Source organism: Tympanuchus pallidicinctus, unplaced genomic scaffold (assembly GCF_026119805.1).
Source record: "Tympanuchus pallidicinctus isolate F22 unplaced genomic scaffold, pur_lepc_1.0 scaffold28, whole genome shotgun sequence".
Lineage (NCBI taxonomy): Eukaryota > Metazoa > Chordata > Aves > Galliformes > Phasianidae > Tympanuchus > Tympanuchus pallidicinctus.
Window position 1 is genome coordinate 5,946,937 of NW_026294745.1, and position 19,991 is coordinate 5,966,927.

The 19,991-nt window shown below is 42.5% G+C and overlaps 1 protein-coding gene across 5 annotated transcripts in view; it reads right to left on the reverse strand.

Moving 5' to 3' along the window:
- Window positions 1–3,264: 3,264 nt before the first annotated feature.
- Window positions 3,265–19,991, reverse strand: part of ZDHHC8 (zinc finger DHHC-type palmitoyltransferase 8) — an 87,668-nt gene continuing 70,941 nt past the window's right edge. For 4 of the 5 annotated variants that reach the window (XM_052690957.1, XM_052690960.1, XM_052690959.1 and 1 more), the window contains 8 exons: window positions 19,532–19,634; window positions 16,016–16,107; window positions 14,744–14,788; window positions 14,284–14,416; window positions 13,628–13,745; window positions 12,818–12,927; window positions 10,939–11,975; window positions 3,265–9,510 (listed from right to left, as the gene is read on the reverse strand). In XM_052690957.1, coding sequence (XP_052546917.1) covers window positions 9,339–9,510; window positions 10,939–11,975; window positions 12,818–12,927; window positions 13,628–13,745; window positions 14,284–14,416; window positions 14,744–14,788; window positions 16,016–16,107; window positions 19,532–19,634 — 1,810 coding nt within the window. In that variant the 3' untranslated portion in view covers window positions 3,265–9,338. The remainder of the gene's footprint in view (window positions 9,511–10,938; window positions 11,976–12,817; window positions 12,928–13,627; window positions 13,746–14,283; window positions 14,417–14,743; window positions 14,789–16,015; window positions 16,108–19,531; window positions 19,635–19,991) is intronic. The other variant, XM_052690958.1, reaches the window with a different exon arrangement.

Genomic DNA, 19,991 nt, shown 5'->3' on the forward strand with positions numbered 1-19,991 from the left:
AGCACCTGCAGCGGTGAAGCTGAATCCTGTGGCGCTATTTCAAACTTGACTAAGTGTAGTTGAGATCTGTCTGTCCTACAGCATGACAGCCCCACCCCGCCCCAGATCTGCCTCCTGGGAGCAGCACATATTGATGCTATTTCAGCTGAGGTGCTTGGTTATTACTGAATCAAGGAGAAAATCATGGGGAGCATCTTCTTGTATTACAAGTAGTACTACACGTCGCTTTTCTGCCTCCTTCCCAGCACTAATAAGCACAAGACCTAATTATCCCCATTTATAAATAACTTTCCTCATCCTATCTCTGTCCAACAGTGTTCTGGCAGATACCCTCAGCAGGAGATTTGAAATTATGTCCCTGCCAAAAGCTATTGCTGCTGATGAATCACAGCACACACAATTAAAAGGCTGTGCTTTTTATTATGTATATCCACACACACGCATAAAAATGTAAATATGTCCATGTGTGTGTGTGCACTGACTTGGAAATTCTATCCAGTATTTGCCAAATACAGCCAGTGTCAGCAGAAGTAGCCATCTGGTTTCAAACTAAGGGTGTTTCTGACTGTCTTTGCTGGAATGACTTCACTTGGGGAATTCCTTGTCAGTGCACTGCTCTGGGATTTTTATGGTACAGGTGGCAGACACGTGGCATTGTAGGACTGGTTGCTGTTTAAAATCAAAACATGTGTTTTATATAAAGTCCCTCTCAGAGACAAATGCAGATTTGCCAAATCTGATTTTTTTTTGCCAAAAACTAATGGCTATCCTGCGAGGACAGATCTTCATTTGAACTTTCTCCTGCTGGCTTGTTTTCTGCCCCCAGTCTAATCCTTTAAAGGGCTCTGAAGATTTATATTACTGCTCTGCCTCACAGCCCTGCCCTGGTCAAGGCCCTGCCTACATTATAACCTTCTGACATATTCCAAAATATGATGATGGGAATCCATCTGGAGAGGAAGAAAAGACCTTCTATGTATTTAACAGCGTGCTGCCTGACCCGGCCAATCCTTCATGCTGATAGAGACTGGAGGAAACTTTTCTTGCCAGCAATAAAACCAGCTGCCCTTTGCTCTCTACTGACACTATCTATTCTCTTTCATGTCAGCTGAAGCTATCTTTTCTCTTTTCCATTACCTCTTTTTCCAGCTCTCACTCTGTGTTCTGCGCTATCAAAGCACACTGCAATGGCCTTACAGCTATTTTACTGTATTTCTGCTCAGCAACTTTAATTATTATTATTATTGTATTGTATCATGTACACCTGCTTGAATAAGCAGGCAAGAAAAAGCTGAGTTGCTGTAGGCAATAAAGTACATGACCCCTTAGAATGAGGACAGTGCTGTGTCAGGGTTATGAAGAGGTCTGGATTATAGGGAAATATGCAAGAAGTCAAGGGAATGATCAAGGCAGACATTTCTACCATATTTTTACTAAAACTACCCTTCAAAGTCAGCACTAAAGAGTAAGACGACTGTCAGCAACACCAATCACACAAACACCCAAAATCTTCTTCCCGAGAACGTTCCTGAAGTGATACTTTGAGGTTAAATCTGGCCCCCATCTGCCCTATTGCTCCCAGGTACCTGTGGGATGTAACTACTTGGCTCCAGCCACACAGACTGCAGAACAATTTGTGCTTCTCACAAACACAACACATTTGTGAGGCTGGGGAGTCACATCACCATCCGACACGGAGCAAAGAGGCACAGAAAGATGTGCAAGGTCAGCAGCAATTTGCAGTGGAGCCAGGAAATGGTGCCAAACTACCCGGTGCCCATTCCTGCACCTGAAGTGCAGACTGTGCTTCCAAATGAACATCTAACTGCTGTGGCTCATCCTGCAGATCGCAGCTCAATGCTGGGAAAGCACCAGCAAGACAGCAGCACAAAGTCACAATCCTAAAAGATTGTGGCCAACAACACAGCAGCCCGTCTGCATGCTGTCACAGTGCATCTGGAAAGCCAGTCATAACCAACACCTACTTAGAAGTACTTAATGCCTTGGTTTTACACGGTACAGTGAAATGGCATCACAGGATCCTTCCAGCTCAGATCCATTCATGCAGGGGATGCAGGAAGAAAACATTGCCTAGGAGACACTTACCTGCACGTGATGGGAAAGGACAAGCCAGGAAAGCACTGCTTTGGTGCTCCACTAGTACACCCACATCCCTCCTTGCTGGCTGCCACTCAAAAGCACATACATGAAGATATCAAGGTTCTGTTAGCAGGGAGAGAGGCTGCTTTAAAAATAGAGTTGGCCAAAAAATTGGATTGTGTTTAGGAAACATTGGTAAAGCTCAGCACTGCCCACACTGCTCAGATGCCATCCTCCTCACGCCAGCATTTTATGATCTAATATTCTGTGAGGGTAGGACATGTCAGTCCTTTATATTCCCTGCAAATAAACGGTCACACTATTATATGAAATTCCACAGTAGAAAAAAAAGCATGTCTAAAGGGCAAACAGCATGGCAGCACAGCATTAAACAATTTGTATGAAAAAAGCAAGACAAAGAATCCTTACAATCATGAGATGCATCTCTGCCTCAGAAGACACTTCTCTCTCCCCCTGGGTAAGATCCACCGTCTGAAGCCTTGCAAAACTTCCCATTCTGTATCTAGCCTGCATCAGGAAGACCGCATTCCTGTTGGGAGAAAAAAACACTTGGCAGGAAGGAACCATTTTTCCCATTTGAAAGAATGGGAAATGGGAAATGTCAGTGCCTCAATGCCAGTGAGGCTGAAGGAGTCTTGCAGTCAGAGCTGGGTTTCCCAAGGCCACTCGTTTCAGGCAATTTCTGACAGTTCATCAGAGCTCTTAGCTGCCCCTGGAAGACAGCCCACCCCCCACTTCAGCTCTCTTTTGCTGGGGTGCTCTCACAACTTCCCACAGACAGGCCCAGCTCCAGGAACGCCCAGCGTCACCATCTGCTGCTGATGCAGCCACGTGGCACGCAGTGAATACAGGGGCAGTGAATACAGCAGCAGGTCAGAGCAGCAGGGCCTTCAGGTCCCTCAGCCAAACTCGTACGTGGCTTCAGGAGAAAAAGCAGAATTCATCACACAGAGGGCAAATTCGTAACACAGTGAGTGCAGATATTCAAACAGGGGCACCGTGCCGGGGGGAAAGGAAAGCTCTCCGATGTTCTCCGCCTCCTCCAAGCTTCCATCGGTGCTTTCTCTTCTCCAAATATGCCTTAAGTTAGTGGGCATACCTACCAGTCTTCCACAGCATGGAACATAACCACTGGCAGAAACACTGTTTTCAGTTTGTTTTATTTGCTAATGTTTTAATAAGTATTTTTGGTTTTGTATTTTGCTGCTGATACAACCATTTCTTTGTCTATCAACACAGATCAGTTCCATTTAAAATACACCAGATAGGGACACCTAGAACTAGTTTTACTGGAATATATATGTACAGTTATGTATACATTATATACACATAGGCATTATATATATATACATATATATATATACACATATATATAAGGCACTGTAAAATGTACCATCACTTCTCCGAGACTCTTTAATTTGCAGAAGTAGATCATATTTCTTCATATAATTTGAAATGTCTAACCAAGGAACCTTTCAAATGTTTCAGGGTTATACAGATATCAGCTATGAAACAAGCCTTAGTTTAAAATTCAAGTTATTGTGACAAGATGAACAAAACCTATTTTGACAGTAACTCTAATCCATTTATTACATAACTGCTTCTCTCTTAGAAGATAGATTCACCTGTATAAATAGTTCCCTTTGTCTCTCCTTATTATGTTCCAAAATGTGAACTGAAACTCATCCTGCAGAATGAAAAAAAAAAACAGTGATGGAGGATTGAATATAAACGTGGATAATTTATCCATTACTTAGAGAGAGGAAAGCCAAGACCTCTGTAAGCCAACATGTCTTTAAATAAAATGTACTAAAACAGTTCATGACCTTACATAAATCTGTTTGACTTAGTTAACATCAATGGAGCCTGCTGATTAAGCTTTTGGACATGCAGTAAGGTAACCTCTGCCTCTACGGCACGCAGATACGATTGGTATTTATAATGAACAAGTTTGAATGGGTTCTTGCTCAATATAATTAGTCTACATATGCAAATTACAGCATCAGAAATCCTGAAGCAGCTGCGGTTAGGAGTTTGGCAGTTGTGTGAGTTATAAGCCAATCTTACACATCAAATGGACGTGTTTCCAAAGAACAGAAACAGATGAAGACAGATAGATGAGAAGTCACACATCTTTGGGATGTATACATCCAGATATCCTGGATAGGACACTTTTTTCCACACTACTCTGTAGCAACAATTCCCAATTGTGCTGGACCACAGGATTCCTATTTAGTCCCACAACTTCGACAACAGACACTGGGAGAAGCTTCACTTCGTGTTGCCCTGCACCACCCGCTGCGGCCCCAGAAGCACGATCCGTTGGTCACAACCAGGAGGCACTTTTTAGAAGGTTCTTATTTTCTACTCAAAGCACCTTGAAGATGAGCACCTGCATTCACTTGGTTTAATATTTTGACACCCATGGGTTCTGCACTGGAACTGGCCTGCCCAGTTCAGCTGTTTCAGTCCATGTTTTGCAGAAGCAGAAATGAACAGGGGCAGCACCCCACGAACCGACTCAGCACACGAGGCCATGTCAGGCGTAACGCACCAGGGACGCTGGACACTTTAAAGTACTGAAGTGACTCAAAGGTTTAAAAATATATATATGTATTACGAGAGCCACAAAAAAGGTTACAGACAGAGCTCCACAAAGCCTGCACGGATACATTCCAACAATTCAAGGTGGCAGAACAGGTGAAATACAGACCATAGAAACGGTTCAGCATTAGCTTTCCAGACTGTCAGGGACAGCAATCTTAACCTCATTTTCCCCACATAAAAATAAAAATTGTGTGTATATATATATATATAAGTCTATATATATATATCTAGTCTGGACATAGATATAGTCCAAAGAAAACCACATTTCCACATTAGGCTTGTAGAGTAGGCATTCCCCGAGGAGCACCACGGTAACACCCACAGGGTGATCATCTCAGGCCAAGCTGATGTGTCCTTATGCCTTGTTAGCAATTTCAGAATGGCAACTCAGCACAGTTCATTTGCTGCACATGGCTACTAACACAGCCCTTAGTGCAACCCTTAGAGCTCTGACCAAACTGCAATTACATCTGTTTTAATTTAAAAAAGAAAATGCAAACGTAAGATATTTGGGCAGGTCCTGCTATCACCTTTCTTTAAAATTCAAGACTTGAGGACTTCTTTAATGTGCTTACTTACAGACACAGTGCTCAGGCTGTTCTAATGGCCTCCAGGAAAAGATGCTGCCCTGAGGCTTTCTCCCCTGTTACCTTCAGGTTTTGTCTGCGTCCAGTTTTGACGTGGGGGCCAAATGCTGGTTGCATATCAGTGCAGTATTTGGCCCAAAGTCTTTGCTATTTAGACTTTCCTATGAGGTCAACAAACAAAGCAGTAAAAAAAGAAAATATTAAGGCTTCAAGTAAAAATATTTCCTCTCTCTCCCACCCACATAGTAAGGTACATTTAATTTCATAATGCTCAATATATTATACAATTAACAATACAGAGATCCAACTTTTCAACGCAGATTGCACTACAATGGAAACCTGGAGGCTAAATGGGAGTGTATGAACAGCTAATGAAATGCAATATGCAATGAACATTGATGCATAAGCTAAACAAAATCTATTGCTGCTTTTTTTTTTTTTTTTTTTAAAGTAATACAATCCACAGCTAAAAATGAAAACACATTGAAAAGCTTTAAGACTTCTGAACATGAAATAAACATGACAAAATCAAGAAGCTACTTTATAATATGTATTAACTTGTGCTGGATTTCCATAGCTGATCCCACCTACTGAAAATGAGCATCACTTACTTAGCTTCAGTGGAGCCACACCAGTTTACACCACCTGAAAATTTGGCTGTAGTGTCTGTAAAAACTGAGGATTTGGGCGAAAGAAGAATTTGGCTGCTAACCTGTGAACTGTTTGAAGAACAATATTTTAACAAGGGAAGAGATTCTGCTCCTAAATCAGATGCAGTAAGTAGGTCCCCTGCAATGGAGCTATGGACACAGGTGCTTACATTTAAGAGAACGGCTGTAGGTTCAGTGCCTTGGCTGGGGAGGAGGCTGGACTTGCTGCATGCAATCTCCTGTTAACAGTTCTGCTCAGCTTATTCTGCCAGAAGATCTGAATGATTTACTCCAGGCTATAAGCACTGAATTATATGCAAAACTCAAAAGGAAAAAAAAAAAAAAAAAGGAAGAAGAAAAAAAGACTTTGGTACCATTGTGAACCTGTTACCATATCCAATGTGTCTTAATTGTGGCTGAAACTACTCACAAAATACATAATCCTTACATCCTGAGCCTGTAATGACACAGTGCAGCCATCCTTTCCTCTCTTGCCCTTTCCTTCAGAAAGAATCCTGGATCCTGGATATTAGTGCTTTATACGTACATCACTGTGTTCAGTCTTACTGAGAGATTCTCTCTTGACCTGCAGTTAATTTCAGAGGCTCTTTGGCCCTTCAAGTTCCTCAGTAGCGTTTTCTTTTACAAATGCAGGAGAAATGATCAGAGTGGAGCATCACTGGGATGCAAATCTCAAATACAACACTGGTGCAGATTCTCAGCTTAGCTTGCATGTATTTCACGCACATATTCATAGATACATGATAATATGTGTTCTCATCTAGATGGTGAGCCCAAATTCTGTGTCACCATCCCTTACGTGTGGCAGAAATGACATTTAACAAACAGGTGAGTCTCATGTCATTCTGTGCACCAGAGTGAATTCCAGCCCTTGAGGAAGTCCTGCACCTTCCACAGGAGCTAATATCAGGGTAGAATTGCAGATCAGTAACAGTTAAAGATGGCAGAGTGTAGCCCCTCAGCCCTGCAGCTCCACATTGAACAGAACCTTCTCTCATCATGTGTCTGAATAAGGTTTGACTGTCTTCAGTCTGTAGTCTCCAGTATTCTGCCTCGGAAGACTACTCCCTTTCTCTTTCCCTATCGTCTTGACTCCTCCTTCTGAATGTAGACTGGCCATTGGCTACTGGGAACAACTCTGGTTTGCCTTTGGTTTTACCTGTTTTAATTAACACATCCGTAAAATTATCATACTCAATTTCCTATTCACTGCTTGGCCAGTGACACGCTTCTAGCCCCTTGAATCTTCCTATCAGCTTGTCCAGTCTTCCAGCCCTCTGTACCTGATCCAGTCTGCCAGCACTCGACTGGCACCGCGGTGCCTCCGACTAGTGGTGATACTCCACATGCCAGCAAACTGCACAGAAGGACAATTGCTTCTCTGCTCTGCAATGCCCTTACAGCAGGCATTTAAAATATCACTGAGACCATGAAATGCACACTGATTCCGAGTTCACTCTCTCATAACTTTGGCCTATTTCAGCTGCTCTGCTTTCTCGATTTCTCCCTTCAGATAATATAGAGCTTTACACATAATTATGTTTTCCTCTCCAAAATCATGCGATACAAAAGGAGCATGTAGTAACTCTGTATTGCAGTAGATGTCAACATTTATCACATCAAAAGATCAATTTTAACCAGGCAAAAGTGAGGTCAATATTTGCCTTCTGGAATAATTAATCTCGACATAGATGAACACAAGTAAAATGTTATCGACACATCCTGAATTGCTACCAATTAGCTGGAGAGTTCTCCTTTATAGTCAAGGATTGGAAATGATTTAACCCCCTTGAAACCAATATCTTGAAAAACAAGGAATTTAGCTCTCTAGTCAAAACTGTTTACCAGGAGAATGAGGTGAAAAGTCGAGGTTTCATATGCTGACTGGCTCAGTGATAAATAATGATTTTTACTGACTTTGGCAACAGTCACTCAGGATATTTTTAACAGAACGCACACTCTGGCTGCTTAGCATTGGTCTGGACCTCCGTACAAATGAGAAGGAGATCAGGAACGGAAAGAAAAAAAAAGGAAATAAATATTTGTCCCAAAATTAGAGTTACCAGAGTTCTGATTTCTGAGACAAAAAATGGCGTAACCCTTTCTTGCGTTTTCTGTGTGTTTTTAAACAGCAAAGTTGTCTTTGAATCCAACAAAGCAAATGTAGTTTTCTGGAGACAGGGAAAGGAAACCTCAGAATGTTAAATATTTTGATTGATATTATTTTAAAAAGTTGTTCCCCAAGGGAAAGAAAATTCAAAAACCAAACAGAAAAATCCTTTGTCTTACAGTACTGAAGACCAGAGGGAATGTGCTAGTCATCAGGCAGACACCAAATTTATATCCTATAGACTTACGCTTGGCTCAGTTACACACACTGTAAATTCAACAGCTCATGCTAACCCTGCTGCAGGACTGCACAGGGCACCAGGCACGGCAGTAAGCATCTTACTGCCTGGATCCAACAGGCAAGAGGGAGGGTGCAGGGAAAGCAGCTGATGACTGTTAAGAACTTGTTCCCATCTGAACACTTCCTTTCGTGTCCACATGGATTTTATTTCTGAGTCAGAGAAGCCTTTAAAAAACAGGGATGAGAGGTGAGAGTGGAAGATCCTCACTGGTGGTGCAGTCCTTTCCCATCACACAGACACATGGGTGCACACACGTTTTTTTCATACGTGGGAAGGCGAACAGCAGACTGGAGAAGCTGCTGTTGTCTTTTCTCCTGCACCCAGCTGGGACTGAGGAGCAGGGAGCCTTTGGAAGATGACACAGCGTTTGTAGTGCAGGGTGCCCTGCCACGCTCCTGCCTAGCAGAACCTGACCTGCAATGCCTGGGAGACGCAGGGCAGCTCTCACACCTGCAGACTGCCCGGCACAGGGAGCACCCTTTCCTCGCCAGCAGAAAAGCAGCAGCTGGACCTCTGACTCCTGCTGGACCCATGGCTGGCCAGAAGAACTGGGAAGGGGCACAGGAAAACAGAACGATCCTGGACTGACCATTTTTTCACTGCACTACTGGTACGCGATGTTGGACAGACAGACGCACAATGGCTTTAGCACTCTCCTGCATAAAAAAATCCGCTCTGTGGTTGGGGTGGTAGGTGGCAGCCAGCTCCTGTCTGTCGGTTAAGACGAATCTGATGGACTGTACAATGTTATTCCGTCAAGAATAAGGCTGCAGCTGTTTATTTGGCCAAAAGATAGAGATGAAAACGGAACGAATCCAAAACAAGAAAAGGAGAGTGGCCAGCTGCTGCTGCTCCTTCTTTGTTGTTATTTGAGTCTTCACAGTGCTCCTAGCTTCATGGCTGGCTGAGTGGATGGCTCTTTGTTTTCATTTAATTTTATTTTACACTGAAATTTCATAGGTTGTTCCACCAACTCCAGACACCTTCTTAACATTTGAGTGTCTAGCAGGGCTGACGGGTGTTCCTTGGGAACTTGACGTTGAGCCTAGCCTAGATATTCCTTTTGGCTGTCCATTTATTTTACTGTGCGGTGTCTTCATCTGTATATCATCCCTGCACCAAAAGAAATACCAGGACATAATGTTAGTGAGCAAAGTTTGATAACAGAACGGCTTTATTCAGGATGAACAACAACTGCTGTTAGACTGAGTCCCACTGATGCAAAATATTTGAACATGAAAGTTGGTTGAAGCCAATGCACAAGGTGAAAAGCCACTGAAATGAGAGAATTCACTTGGCCGTGAGATGAGTGGATCAGACTGCAGTAATATTTGTTAAAATGCTCATTTAATCACTCGCTTAGATGCTTTGTTGAACCAAACTAATTGCAAAGTATCTGCAGGAAAGTTTAAATCTTTCCACTGCTGACTTTAACCCAAACTGTGCTTACTTACAATTAGAAACACAATGCTGTGAAAAAACACTTTCTAGATAAATATTCAAAGTTAAACAAAATTATCTTGCTCATCTCTGAAAGACATACAAAAACTGGAGTGTAGAACTTCTTAATCATAGAAGACACAAACTGAATCAAGTCAGGAAGCACATTATGATGCCCGTAATTAAAAACCATAGTCCTGATCAACTCTTTGAAATGATTTCCTTTCTTATGACCTACTGCCAGGGTGAAGCAACAACAGGCTTTTCTCAGAAGACCTTTTAAAGGTCTGCATCAAAACATAGCATGTCTCATCCCCAGGACTCACCAAGTGATGGGATAAAAGACTTCATGTATGTTCTGGAAGTCCCAACAATGAGAAACCGGGGACATTCACCAGAAGACAGCATAGTGCAGTAACTGCCGGGTGCAAAGAAAGCCTAAATATTTCCAATCAGCCTTCCAGGCCCCACACTGCAGCCTCAGCAGGGTCATGTGGCTCTTTCCAGACTTTCCATTGCAAAGTCAAGTCTCCAGAAGGAAGAGAAAGGTAAGTGCATGCAGAAGCTGCAGCTGAAGATATTGCTAAGATGCCACTTCTAACGATAAGGAAGAACACGAAGAGATGGCCTCTGCTTTCATCACTGCTTCTGTACTACAGGACATGCAGCACAGCTGAACACACAGCTCTCTATGCCAAGCACAGCTTCCAGGATCTGTGCGTGCCGTGATCCTGTTAGTGCCTCTGTGCCCAGACAAAGGTGGGGTCCAGCCTCTCTTTAGGCCATGCACTACAACAGCTTCACCCTTTCATGTGTAACAGGAAGGATAATTTGGCCTGCGTCTTGCAAATAATTATCAAGTCCGCCTTAGATATTAAATCACAATGAATTTCACAGCTTCATTGACCACCTGCAGTTCATGTTATAGCAAACATGCAAATATTTTGTTATTTCTGCTCTGTGCTGTCACAGAACAGAAGAGCACCCAAAAATATGCCACCTTTGTTGGCCTACAATGAACACGTAACCAGGGCCGTGCCTGCAGGGAGGCATCTCACAAACAGCCTCTCATTTCTAAGCAGCACCATAAGCAGTACATACCTTTGTGCTCCCACTGATTGCACCTCTGTAATTTCCACAGTGTTTACAAAGGAGACAGACTTTGGGCCTCCATAAGAGGGTGACCTAGGCATTCCTGTGGGGGACGATGGGACCTGGTGGCCTGGTGATTTGTAGGAGCCATTGCTCACCCTGCCTTGTAGTGCTTGGTGCGTCTGGACATTGTTATTGGCTAAATCAGCTTGCAGAGAGGTTGTGGAAGTCCTTGGAGCTCTTGTCATTGCACTTGAGAGCGAAGACACTGAGGACTGCAGTATAGGGTTCCTTGTGCTAAAACTGGCAGCAGCCATCAGATTGTCTCTAGATCCGTATCTCATCGCCATGCTGCGTGGGTCTTCAGAGAGCGTGCTGACTTGCTGAAGGCTGTAAGAGCTAGGGGTGTCATAGACACCTGAGTCTGCAAACACGGAATCAGGGTGCGAGTGGAGGAGCTTCTCTCTCTCTTCCATCTCTTTCCTTTCCTGAATGGATGCCATAATGGTCTTGGAGAGGTTGTCATAGCGGACTGGAGAGGGGTCTCGCTGATGTGGAGCTGGGCCCCCCAGCACGGGGCTGAAGCTCTGAGGTGGTTGGCGTTGCAGCTCGCTCCCCCGTAGATGGCACATTTTGGCTGATAAATATGGTGAGTGGTACCCGACAGAGCTGACTGCAGAATGGGCAACGCACTTCCTCCCCGAGGGTGACATGGGGTTTAGCAAACTGTCATATGAAAGACTCCCATTTCTGTTCGACAGGGAATTGGGAGAAAAGATGCTTTTGTAAGGAGTGGAAGCCGCCCCTTCAGACTTCATTGGATGAAGGGGCACTTTGTCTGTCCCTCTCCTGCCAGCAGATTTCAGGCTCAGAGATCGTGAATTGATAGCAAAGGAATCTATCTGGAGTGGGGAAGACTGATAGGTCTTGTGAAGGGAGCTCTTGCGGTAGCTGGGGATGTCCAGGCTGGGTTCGGACTGGTAATCAAGGCTCCTGCCATCCTCTTCTATCAGAGCCCCCTGGCTGTGTCCCTCTTGCAGGGTGATCTAAAACAGAGGTGAATATGAGAAACAAAAGCCTATAATAGACATGTGCAGATCTGCTCTCTGTGGGTCTGCACAGGAGGAAAAAAAGTTGGACATCTTCTCTCAGACTCACAGCTTATGACAAAAGTTCATAAGGTTCATTATGAGGAATCTGACTCCTCAGCACGTGGACAGCACCTCAGAATCAAGGAGTCAGTCACAGTAACTGCTAAGTAATATGGACTAATTAGTACATCAATGCACGAGCACAATGAGATAACTTCTAAACTGAAACTCTGTTAAGGTAAATGAGATTGTAATCTGGTAATAATGCCCTTGGAAAAGCACTCTGCTTCAATCTTTCCACAAATAGCTCTTGAGTTGAGTGATGTCTGGTTCTGAGTGCTGAGTCAGACATCCTTTGGGCTTCATTTCAGCACACTGGGGACCAGCACACTCTTATTCACTTTACTCAAGATATAAATATTCAACAATTCTGAAGATCAGGTCACAGGTCTTCAAAATCAAGCATCTAAAATTAATCAGAGTAGAGAGGCTCCCTCCCACCATTTAGACAACAAAATAATTTACCTCAGAGAAGGAAGCACAGGCCAGTATTTATTTATCTGCATTGAAAACAGCAGAACAGATGCAACAAGCTCAACAAAGCAATGCTGCAAAAGTGGACATGTTTTCATAAGAAGCACTGTGAAAATCTACACTGTTGCACAATGATGCCAAATGTTGCTGTTTGTTTTCACACTGTGACATTCACAAGACCCCTGTAACGAATTTTTCCTCAGCCTCAAGTTGTCCAGAATTAATTGGGAACAGATTGTGACAGGCTACTGCAGCTCACTCACCTGCTCAGCAGCAGCATGGTAGTGGACTTTGGGATTGTTGCTGAAAGCTGGCCGGTACTTGTACATGGCAGGTGTGGGAGGGCTGATCAACTTGGGTGAAAGGCCACTTTCTGGATAAGAAAAAAAACACAGACATTATATTGGAACGTGTGGATAGCATTCCTAAGCTCTTGCTATCTTTGCTTCTCTGCAAAATGAGCTCCATTCCACACAGAACGGAACTTCTGCTATTTTTGTGATGAATTCCACCAAAAGCAACAGGGCCCCATGTGGAAATAACAGTGCCCATGTTCAGAGCAATAATCTAAAGAGAAGAAGAAAAGGTATGCTATACAAAGTGGTGTGACATATTTTGGTGAGTAGTATTTTTGCTGTATTTCAAATTACTGGTTATTTAGGATCAATTCAGCAAATAGTTTTGTCTGAAGAAGGGAGATTTCATAAACAGTCTCAAAGCTTTAATCTTTTCAAAAATGAAATATTCGTTTCTTATGACTAAGCATTTTATGCTAATATTTTTGATTCCCTACTTCAAAATGACATTTTTCATTGTTAAACTGATAAAAACTTAAGAGGGGGTTTAAAAGAGTTTAAAAACTGCAAAACTGAAATACCCAGCTTAGACTTAGAATGAAATACTTCATGTTTTCTTTCCCCTTTCTGCTGTTTATTCCTCTAACTCACAGCTCTTGTAAAAACAAAACCCTTCACCCAGATCCCCTCAGTGTTCTGAAAGAAGAGTATAATATTTTAAAGAGGGTAAAATATTTTCATATTATTAAAAATAAAACACTGATCTCGCAACTGTACCTTCACTGGTCCCCAGCTGCCCTTTTAACTCAGAGTATTTGCTTTGATCTCCTTTGGGTGGGAGCGGTGGTTGCACATCCATACCTTTCTCCTCCAGACCTTCCAGGCTGATTTTGGACTGCAAATGACCAACGAATCAATTACTGCCCACAGCAAAAACACAAAAAAAGCCCCACAAGAAAAAAAAAAGAAAAAAGGGAAAGAGAAGAGTGAAGAATTCAAATTTAGAACTCAACAAGTTCTGAAACACAACTTCTGTGGTCCTTTCACTGGACCAGAAACCTTCCCGCCATCTGGAAGCTCTTAACTTTCCTCAAAGTACAACAGCCAATCTGGTGGTTCAAGGGTTCTCACAGTATGAGTTAAAATTAATTCGAACAGAGAGGCAGAAATTCTTGGGACAAAATATAATGAACTACTGCAAAGAACCTCTTTCAAAAGATGCCGGGAGGTCTGATAATAGATTAAGAACTGCTGTTACTGAACCTGGGTTACTTTTAGAAGATGAAGTACGAGACAAGGACTCAATCACCACTGGTGAGACACATCTGAGAGACGTGTCCTCTCAAGGAGATTTTCTATGACAAAGTTATTTCCAGGCTTTGGTTCCATAAAGCCCAGGATGTGCTCCTCAGAAGTGCCTAAAGACATCCCACCTTGCTCCGGTTGAGGTTGGCTTGGATCCCATTGTCGCTGATCTTCACTGTGATCTGTCGTTCAGATAAATCAGGTCTGAGGAAAGGAGGCTTCACGCTCACAGCCAGCTTCTTCTTGGGCTCAACTATGTACCTGGTTAATTGTTCAGTAGTTATCATTAAAATAAACTATAGCCTAAAAATTAGACATAGAGACAAGACAATCTTCCTACTTGAGGCATGATTAAAGGATGTGATAGAATCTACATAAGTAAGCTCCATTTATTTCAGTGGAAGTCAGCCCAAGTAATAATTAAAAAGCAATAAAAAGATCATTGAGGTTTTTAGTGAGCAAAAGGAGAGGATGTATTAAAAAAAAAAAAAAAAAGTAATTTTGGAAGCACTGATACACAAGAGCACAAATCATGAGAAGAGAGAAGGAGAGGCCTACCACCAAAGGAAGCAAGTGACTAGATCTTACCTAGTTATCATGAAACAGCTTCCCTGCAGTGGAAGGTGGAGGAGACTGGGGGAATAAGACCCAGCGAGTGGGGAATTAATGTGGAGAAGATGTGCTGTCAATTATAGCATATCACATGGTGACTTGCTTCTGTAGTGTGTTTAGAGTGTTAACATGAATGGAAGTAAAAGAAACAGGCCTGTAGCAAGCAACAAATCTAAAGGGAAATGGATGATTTTAGATACTTAATTACTTTCCAGTAGACTGTGACTCGGTAAGTGCAATTTGGCAATGGCTGTACAACACATAAGCAGCACAGTGCACAAGCTTTCTCTGTTTCATCCAGTAAAAAGGACATTCTAGCACTGAATGGCTCAGTGTCTTTCAGTATACAGGACAATTTGAACAGGTCTTAGCAAAATACAAAACATGGCTTGCTAAAAGTGAGAATAGCAGTGGTGATGTTGCTCACACACCTCTCTTAACCAGAATATCTCCCAGCTTCTAAAGTCCAGCTTAAAATATCTTGACCTGATTTTTAAGTTTTGGCTTCTCCAGCGTCTCCATTTTAATAAAAGTAACAGACTTGTAGAAGTTATTTGTTCTACAGCAAGTTAAAAAAAGAAAAAAAATAGACAGATAACAGTACTGAGGTCTGGGATTGCTCAGCATCATGAAAAAGGCCCAAATAAATCTTCTGGTTGTGATATTATTAGTGTGTACACAGACCAGACAGCTCAGAATCTAGGATATTTATACTCCATCTGATCTACTGCATTAAAATCCCCATTTCAAAATGTGAAGGGATAAGTCAATTTCTGCAAAAATAGAAAGCCATAAACAAAATCCTTGGTTCTACAATGTAGACCCGGTTGAAAATCTGTTCTATGATAATTAAAGTGACAGTGGGATTGAAAACCAGATGCCCTAAATCCGATTCAAGTCTCAAGAGGAAATGTTGATTTTAGAGAACTTCTTTGCGTCCAGTAGGCTAGGATCCCTCACCAATACTTGGACATTGACTGTGCACTACAAAAAGTCATGCTGGAAGTGTGGTAACATACTGAAAGTTAATACTGAAAGTCACTGGATGAACAAGTTGGTGAGACAAGGCTATCAGCTCTTGATTTAAGCTGACTAGTCATTCCAGATACCTATTTCTGGCATGAGGATTACGAATTATATGAAGAAAGCAATTGCTTGGGCAGGTTACAGCTATGCAACAGCGAAGCTGCTACCACAGCTACCTCTTTCCCAGCAACTTCTCCACCTCCCTTACTCCCTTCTTCTTACCTGGGAGCCAAAGGACTGCAGAGCACGTGTTCCACATTTCCACAGCATCCTCGGGTAAAAGGATTCACTCCCCCTCGAAATTTACCTGTCACCTGGAAACATATTCAGGTCAGTGCTCAAATTCTGGTTTCGTAAATCATTGCCCAACCCTTAGAAAGGCCAGGACAAGTGTGCCTTGTGCTAACAATACTGTCTTGCCCAAACAGGAGACCGCTGTTCTTTGAATGCTGCACATTTCCCCCCTGCTCTAGCACACCCCTCCACCAGCTTCCACACACACCAGTCAAGAGCCTTTCCCACGAGCACCATGAGTTCAATATGTGTGCATTTTAAAGCTGCCACGTTCACCTCTCCATGCTGTTCCTGCATGAGTTGTGCCTGCTGTCAGCCAAACATCCTGTATTGGTCTCTTTCCTTCCCTCCACTTCTCTACCCTGTTAAGACCCCTCCAAACAAAAAGGAATGACAGTTCTTAATGCCGGATGAGATCAGTGTTTCTTCCAAATCATCCTCTTCCTCCTGGCAGCATGAACCACTGTCTCATAGGGGAGGGTGCCAGGAACTCCCCAGTGATTACCGTGCTTACTTGGAAATTAGCTACTTTAATAAAAGTCAAGTCTTATTAGTCTGGCAGGATGTAGTCAAAGCTTCAGAAACGTTATAAAGGGTTTGTACTTAGCAGGCAGATACTTGAAAGTAACCATATGGGGATAAATACCAATAAAGCCAGAGAGATTAATAGTGGTTGCCAATAAAAGCATTACGTTGCTTTTTGCAAGTAATGCATTTTAATCAACTCACAGTTCTGATCTAACACCGAGTTTAAAGAGTACCAGAAATACTTTAATTACTTGCACATAAAATAACAATGATTAAATGATTTTGCAATATATGATGCTGGCCTATTTGATATTACATAAAACTCTTTAAAAGCTGGAAGTTCTGAATGTTGGAAGAGTAACCTGATGACTAAAGCATGGACCTGCACATCTGGCACATCCGCATTCATTCTTGGGCTTAAGCTAACTAGCTGCCAGATGCTGCCAAAGCACTTCATATCTCTGTTCAGCTTCTCAGACACAACATGAAAATCAAATTTCTCTACCTCACAAATCACATTAGTAATTATAGCAATTTGGTTTCCAAAGTAGAAAGGCTGCTCTGAAAGTAATGCCTCCTATTTTATGATGTTGGCCCATGACATCAGAGGCGGCTGCTGGTGGCATGGCAGCAGAGGTTGAAGCTTCCCACCAACATCCTGCTATGTTTGGTTGCTGTGTGACAGATGGCAGCAGGGCGGCACTCTGACAGAATGGCATCTGACATGGGAGTGTGTGTGGAGCACAGGTGTGTCACTGGGTGCTCCTTGTGGAAAGAACTGCACCTACTGACATTCATCGATGCTTGCTGAATGGTGATGGATACCCAGAAGTGGCTGTGAGCTCAGTGAGGGCTGGGTGGTGAATTTCAGCAGGGGTGACAGTGGGTCATTTCCACTGGCGCAGACTTTTATAAGTGCAGCATATAGACTCTTGATCACTGCGGGCTAAGCACACAGCTAATCTTCATGACTGTACTGAAAAAGAGTGTTTTTGTGGCTGAGAATTTGGTAGAGCAAGTGATGTCATTGTGATCTTTGTATTTGTTGCAGTTTCCGTGGAAATAAATAGGAGGCATTACTTTCAGAACGGCCAACACAGTTTGAGATACAGACAGAAAGCAGCCTCAGAAGGAGAGGCATTTATTCACTCTATCCAGAAACTAAAAATACCAGGCTATGAGCAGATGTTGGTTATTTTGGTTCCATAAAATACTTCCAGAGGTATTCAGAAAACACAAGAACTGTGTTCAGCCACCAGGCACTCCGAAATCACAGTCTGTTTTCTATGAATGCTCAAAACCTACGAGCTCTGGAATGAATGGACAGCAAGAATGCACAGTAAAACACCACACGTCTGCACTGCTGGCCTACAAAAATGTCATGGGAAAAGGGGATGTGTGCTGAGTGTACTGTAACTGGAGTCTTGACTGCAGACAACTAATAATGTCAGAAAAGAAAATCAATACTGAGACTACAGGAGAAAAGGGAATGTTTTAAAACAGTGGCAAAACCAGAAGCAGATCTCTTATCTACCACGGCTAGCCTGTGGTCCTAATTACTTAGAGAGGTACCTAAAGGCTGGGAACATCCATGCTCTGGTTACAGCTTTGCAGTACATAGGACTGCACAGAAATGAAGTGTTTCAGTGCTTTGGTAGCTCAAGAAACCAAACCAACCTAGAGTGCCTTTTCCAATAGTTATTTCAATTAAATTAAATGCAAAATTCTCAACCTGTCCAAATGTAACTAAACACAGAATAAGTTCTTTGTTTGTTTTCTAATTTTTAGTATTTTTTTTTCCTTCCTCACCCTCAAATTTTTGTGGACAATTTTAACTCCTGCGGAGAAACCAGCCCCAGATAGAACATGCAAGAGACTAAAATGCTTTGGATTTCATGTTACTATTGTTAGCACTATCAAACTTAATACTTGGCCAAAATCAATTTTAAAATTAAGACCAGCTGACTCCAAGCAAGACTAAGATAGACACAGCAAAGCATTTAAGGATTTTCAGCTACAGTAAGCCTGCTTTGTTCAAAGTCCGTGTTAGGCAGCAATTCAGGATGACTTCAGACTCTTTGCCTATGTTAACTTCTCACACTATTCATGGATTTTATGCATGGTTTTATTGTCTCTTGTAGGATAGCAAACAATCTCATCCCAGTGTACAAAGACCTCAGACAGCTTACTGGCACGCTGCATGCCCCAGCTGAGTACCTCTTACAAACAGAGGCATGCTATGGGTCCCATGACTAGATCTCTATCACCTGTTGCATGCTATCAGTGTGTGCACATGTATATAAGCAGACCCCAGACAGGGTGTGAACATGATACATGTGAGTAACTGCAAGGGAACTAAAGTTTACAGTTTTTTTGGCACAAGATGCTGTCAGCACTTGGTTTGGAGAAGCAAAACAAGTTAGGTCCAATAGCCTGTGTGTGTGTGTGCATGCACATACACGAGAACAAGGGAGACAAAGAGAGAGAGACAAAGAGCTGCTCAGGCCTTATTAAGAGCATGTGGGCTGGCTGGGGGAGTTCAAAATATCAGGAGATAGGGCAAAGACTCGATTTAATCTTTTCCTTTCTTTTGTTCAGTCTCATGATTTGTTCAGTCTGACTCATAAAGTCTGAACTTCTGGAGTTGACAGTACACACCACATAAAACCTATTTCAAGGACGTGAGTAGATTTCAAATGTTAAATAAGGCTTTGTGGTTAGGATAAGGGGAACATCTGAGCTTGCAGTGCATTCAAGAAAAAAAAGTGAAAATGAAAAATGAGGCAAACTTCCTAGATCCTCACAAAACCCTCAAGAAGAGTGTTGGGTTTTTTTTATTTGTCCAAGCTGACTTGCTGGCTTTTCTTTCCAAATCAACATCTTAGCTACAAACACAGAGAAAAAACTGCTGCTTACCTGCTCGTTGGTCGTGCGTCCTCGTGCCACTAAAACAATATGGAAACCAGTGAGACCAATGACTGGAATAAAGAATAACCCAGCCACACACATGACAGCCATTCTGTGCCCAGGAGTTAAAGAAACTGGAGTGAGTGAAGGGAAAATGAACGAAGAACAAGAAAAGGAAAAGGAGAAAAAATCTGGGAAATCAGGAGCATGTTTGTGATCTTCGATTAGGCTAATCAAATTTCACCTTAAGTCCATCTATTCCTAGCAACAGTCCTTATCATTGAGATTGTTCAAAAATGAAGTGAACTCACTGATCGTGGCTTCAATCATCTTGTAAAGACTGCTCTGCACTAACCTACCAAAGGGAGTAGCAATCCTCAGAGCCAGGGGTTAGAGTGTTACACTGCTGTGAAGATGACATACCTCCAGGGCAAACACTACTGTATCATACGTTTAAATACAGTAAAGA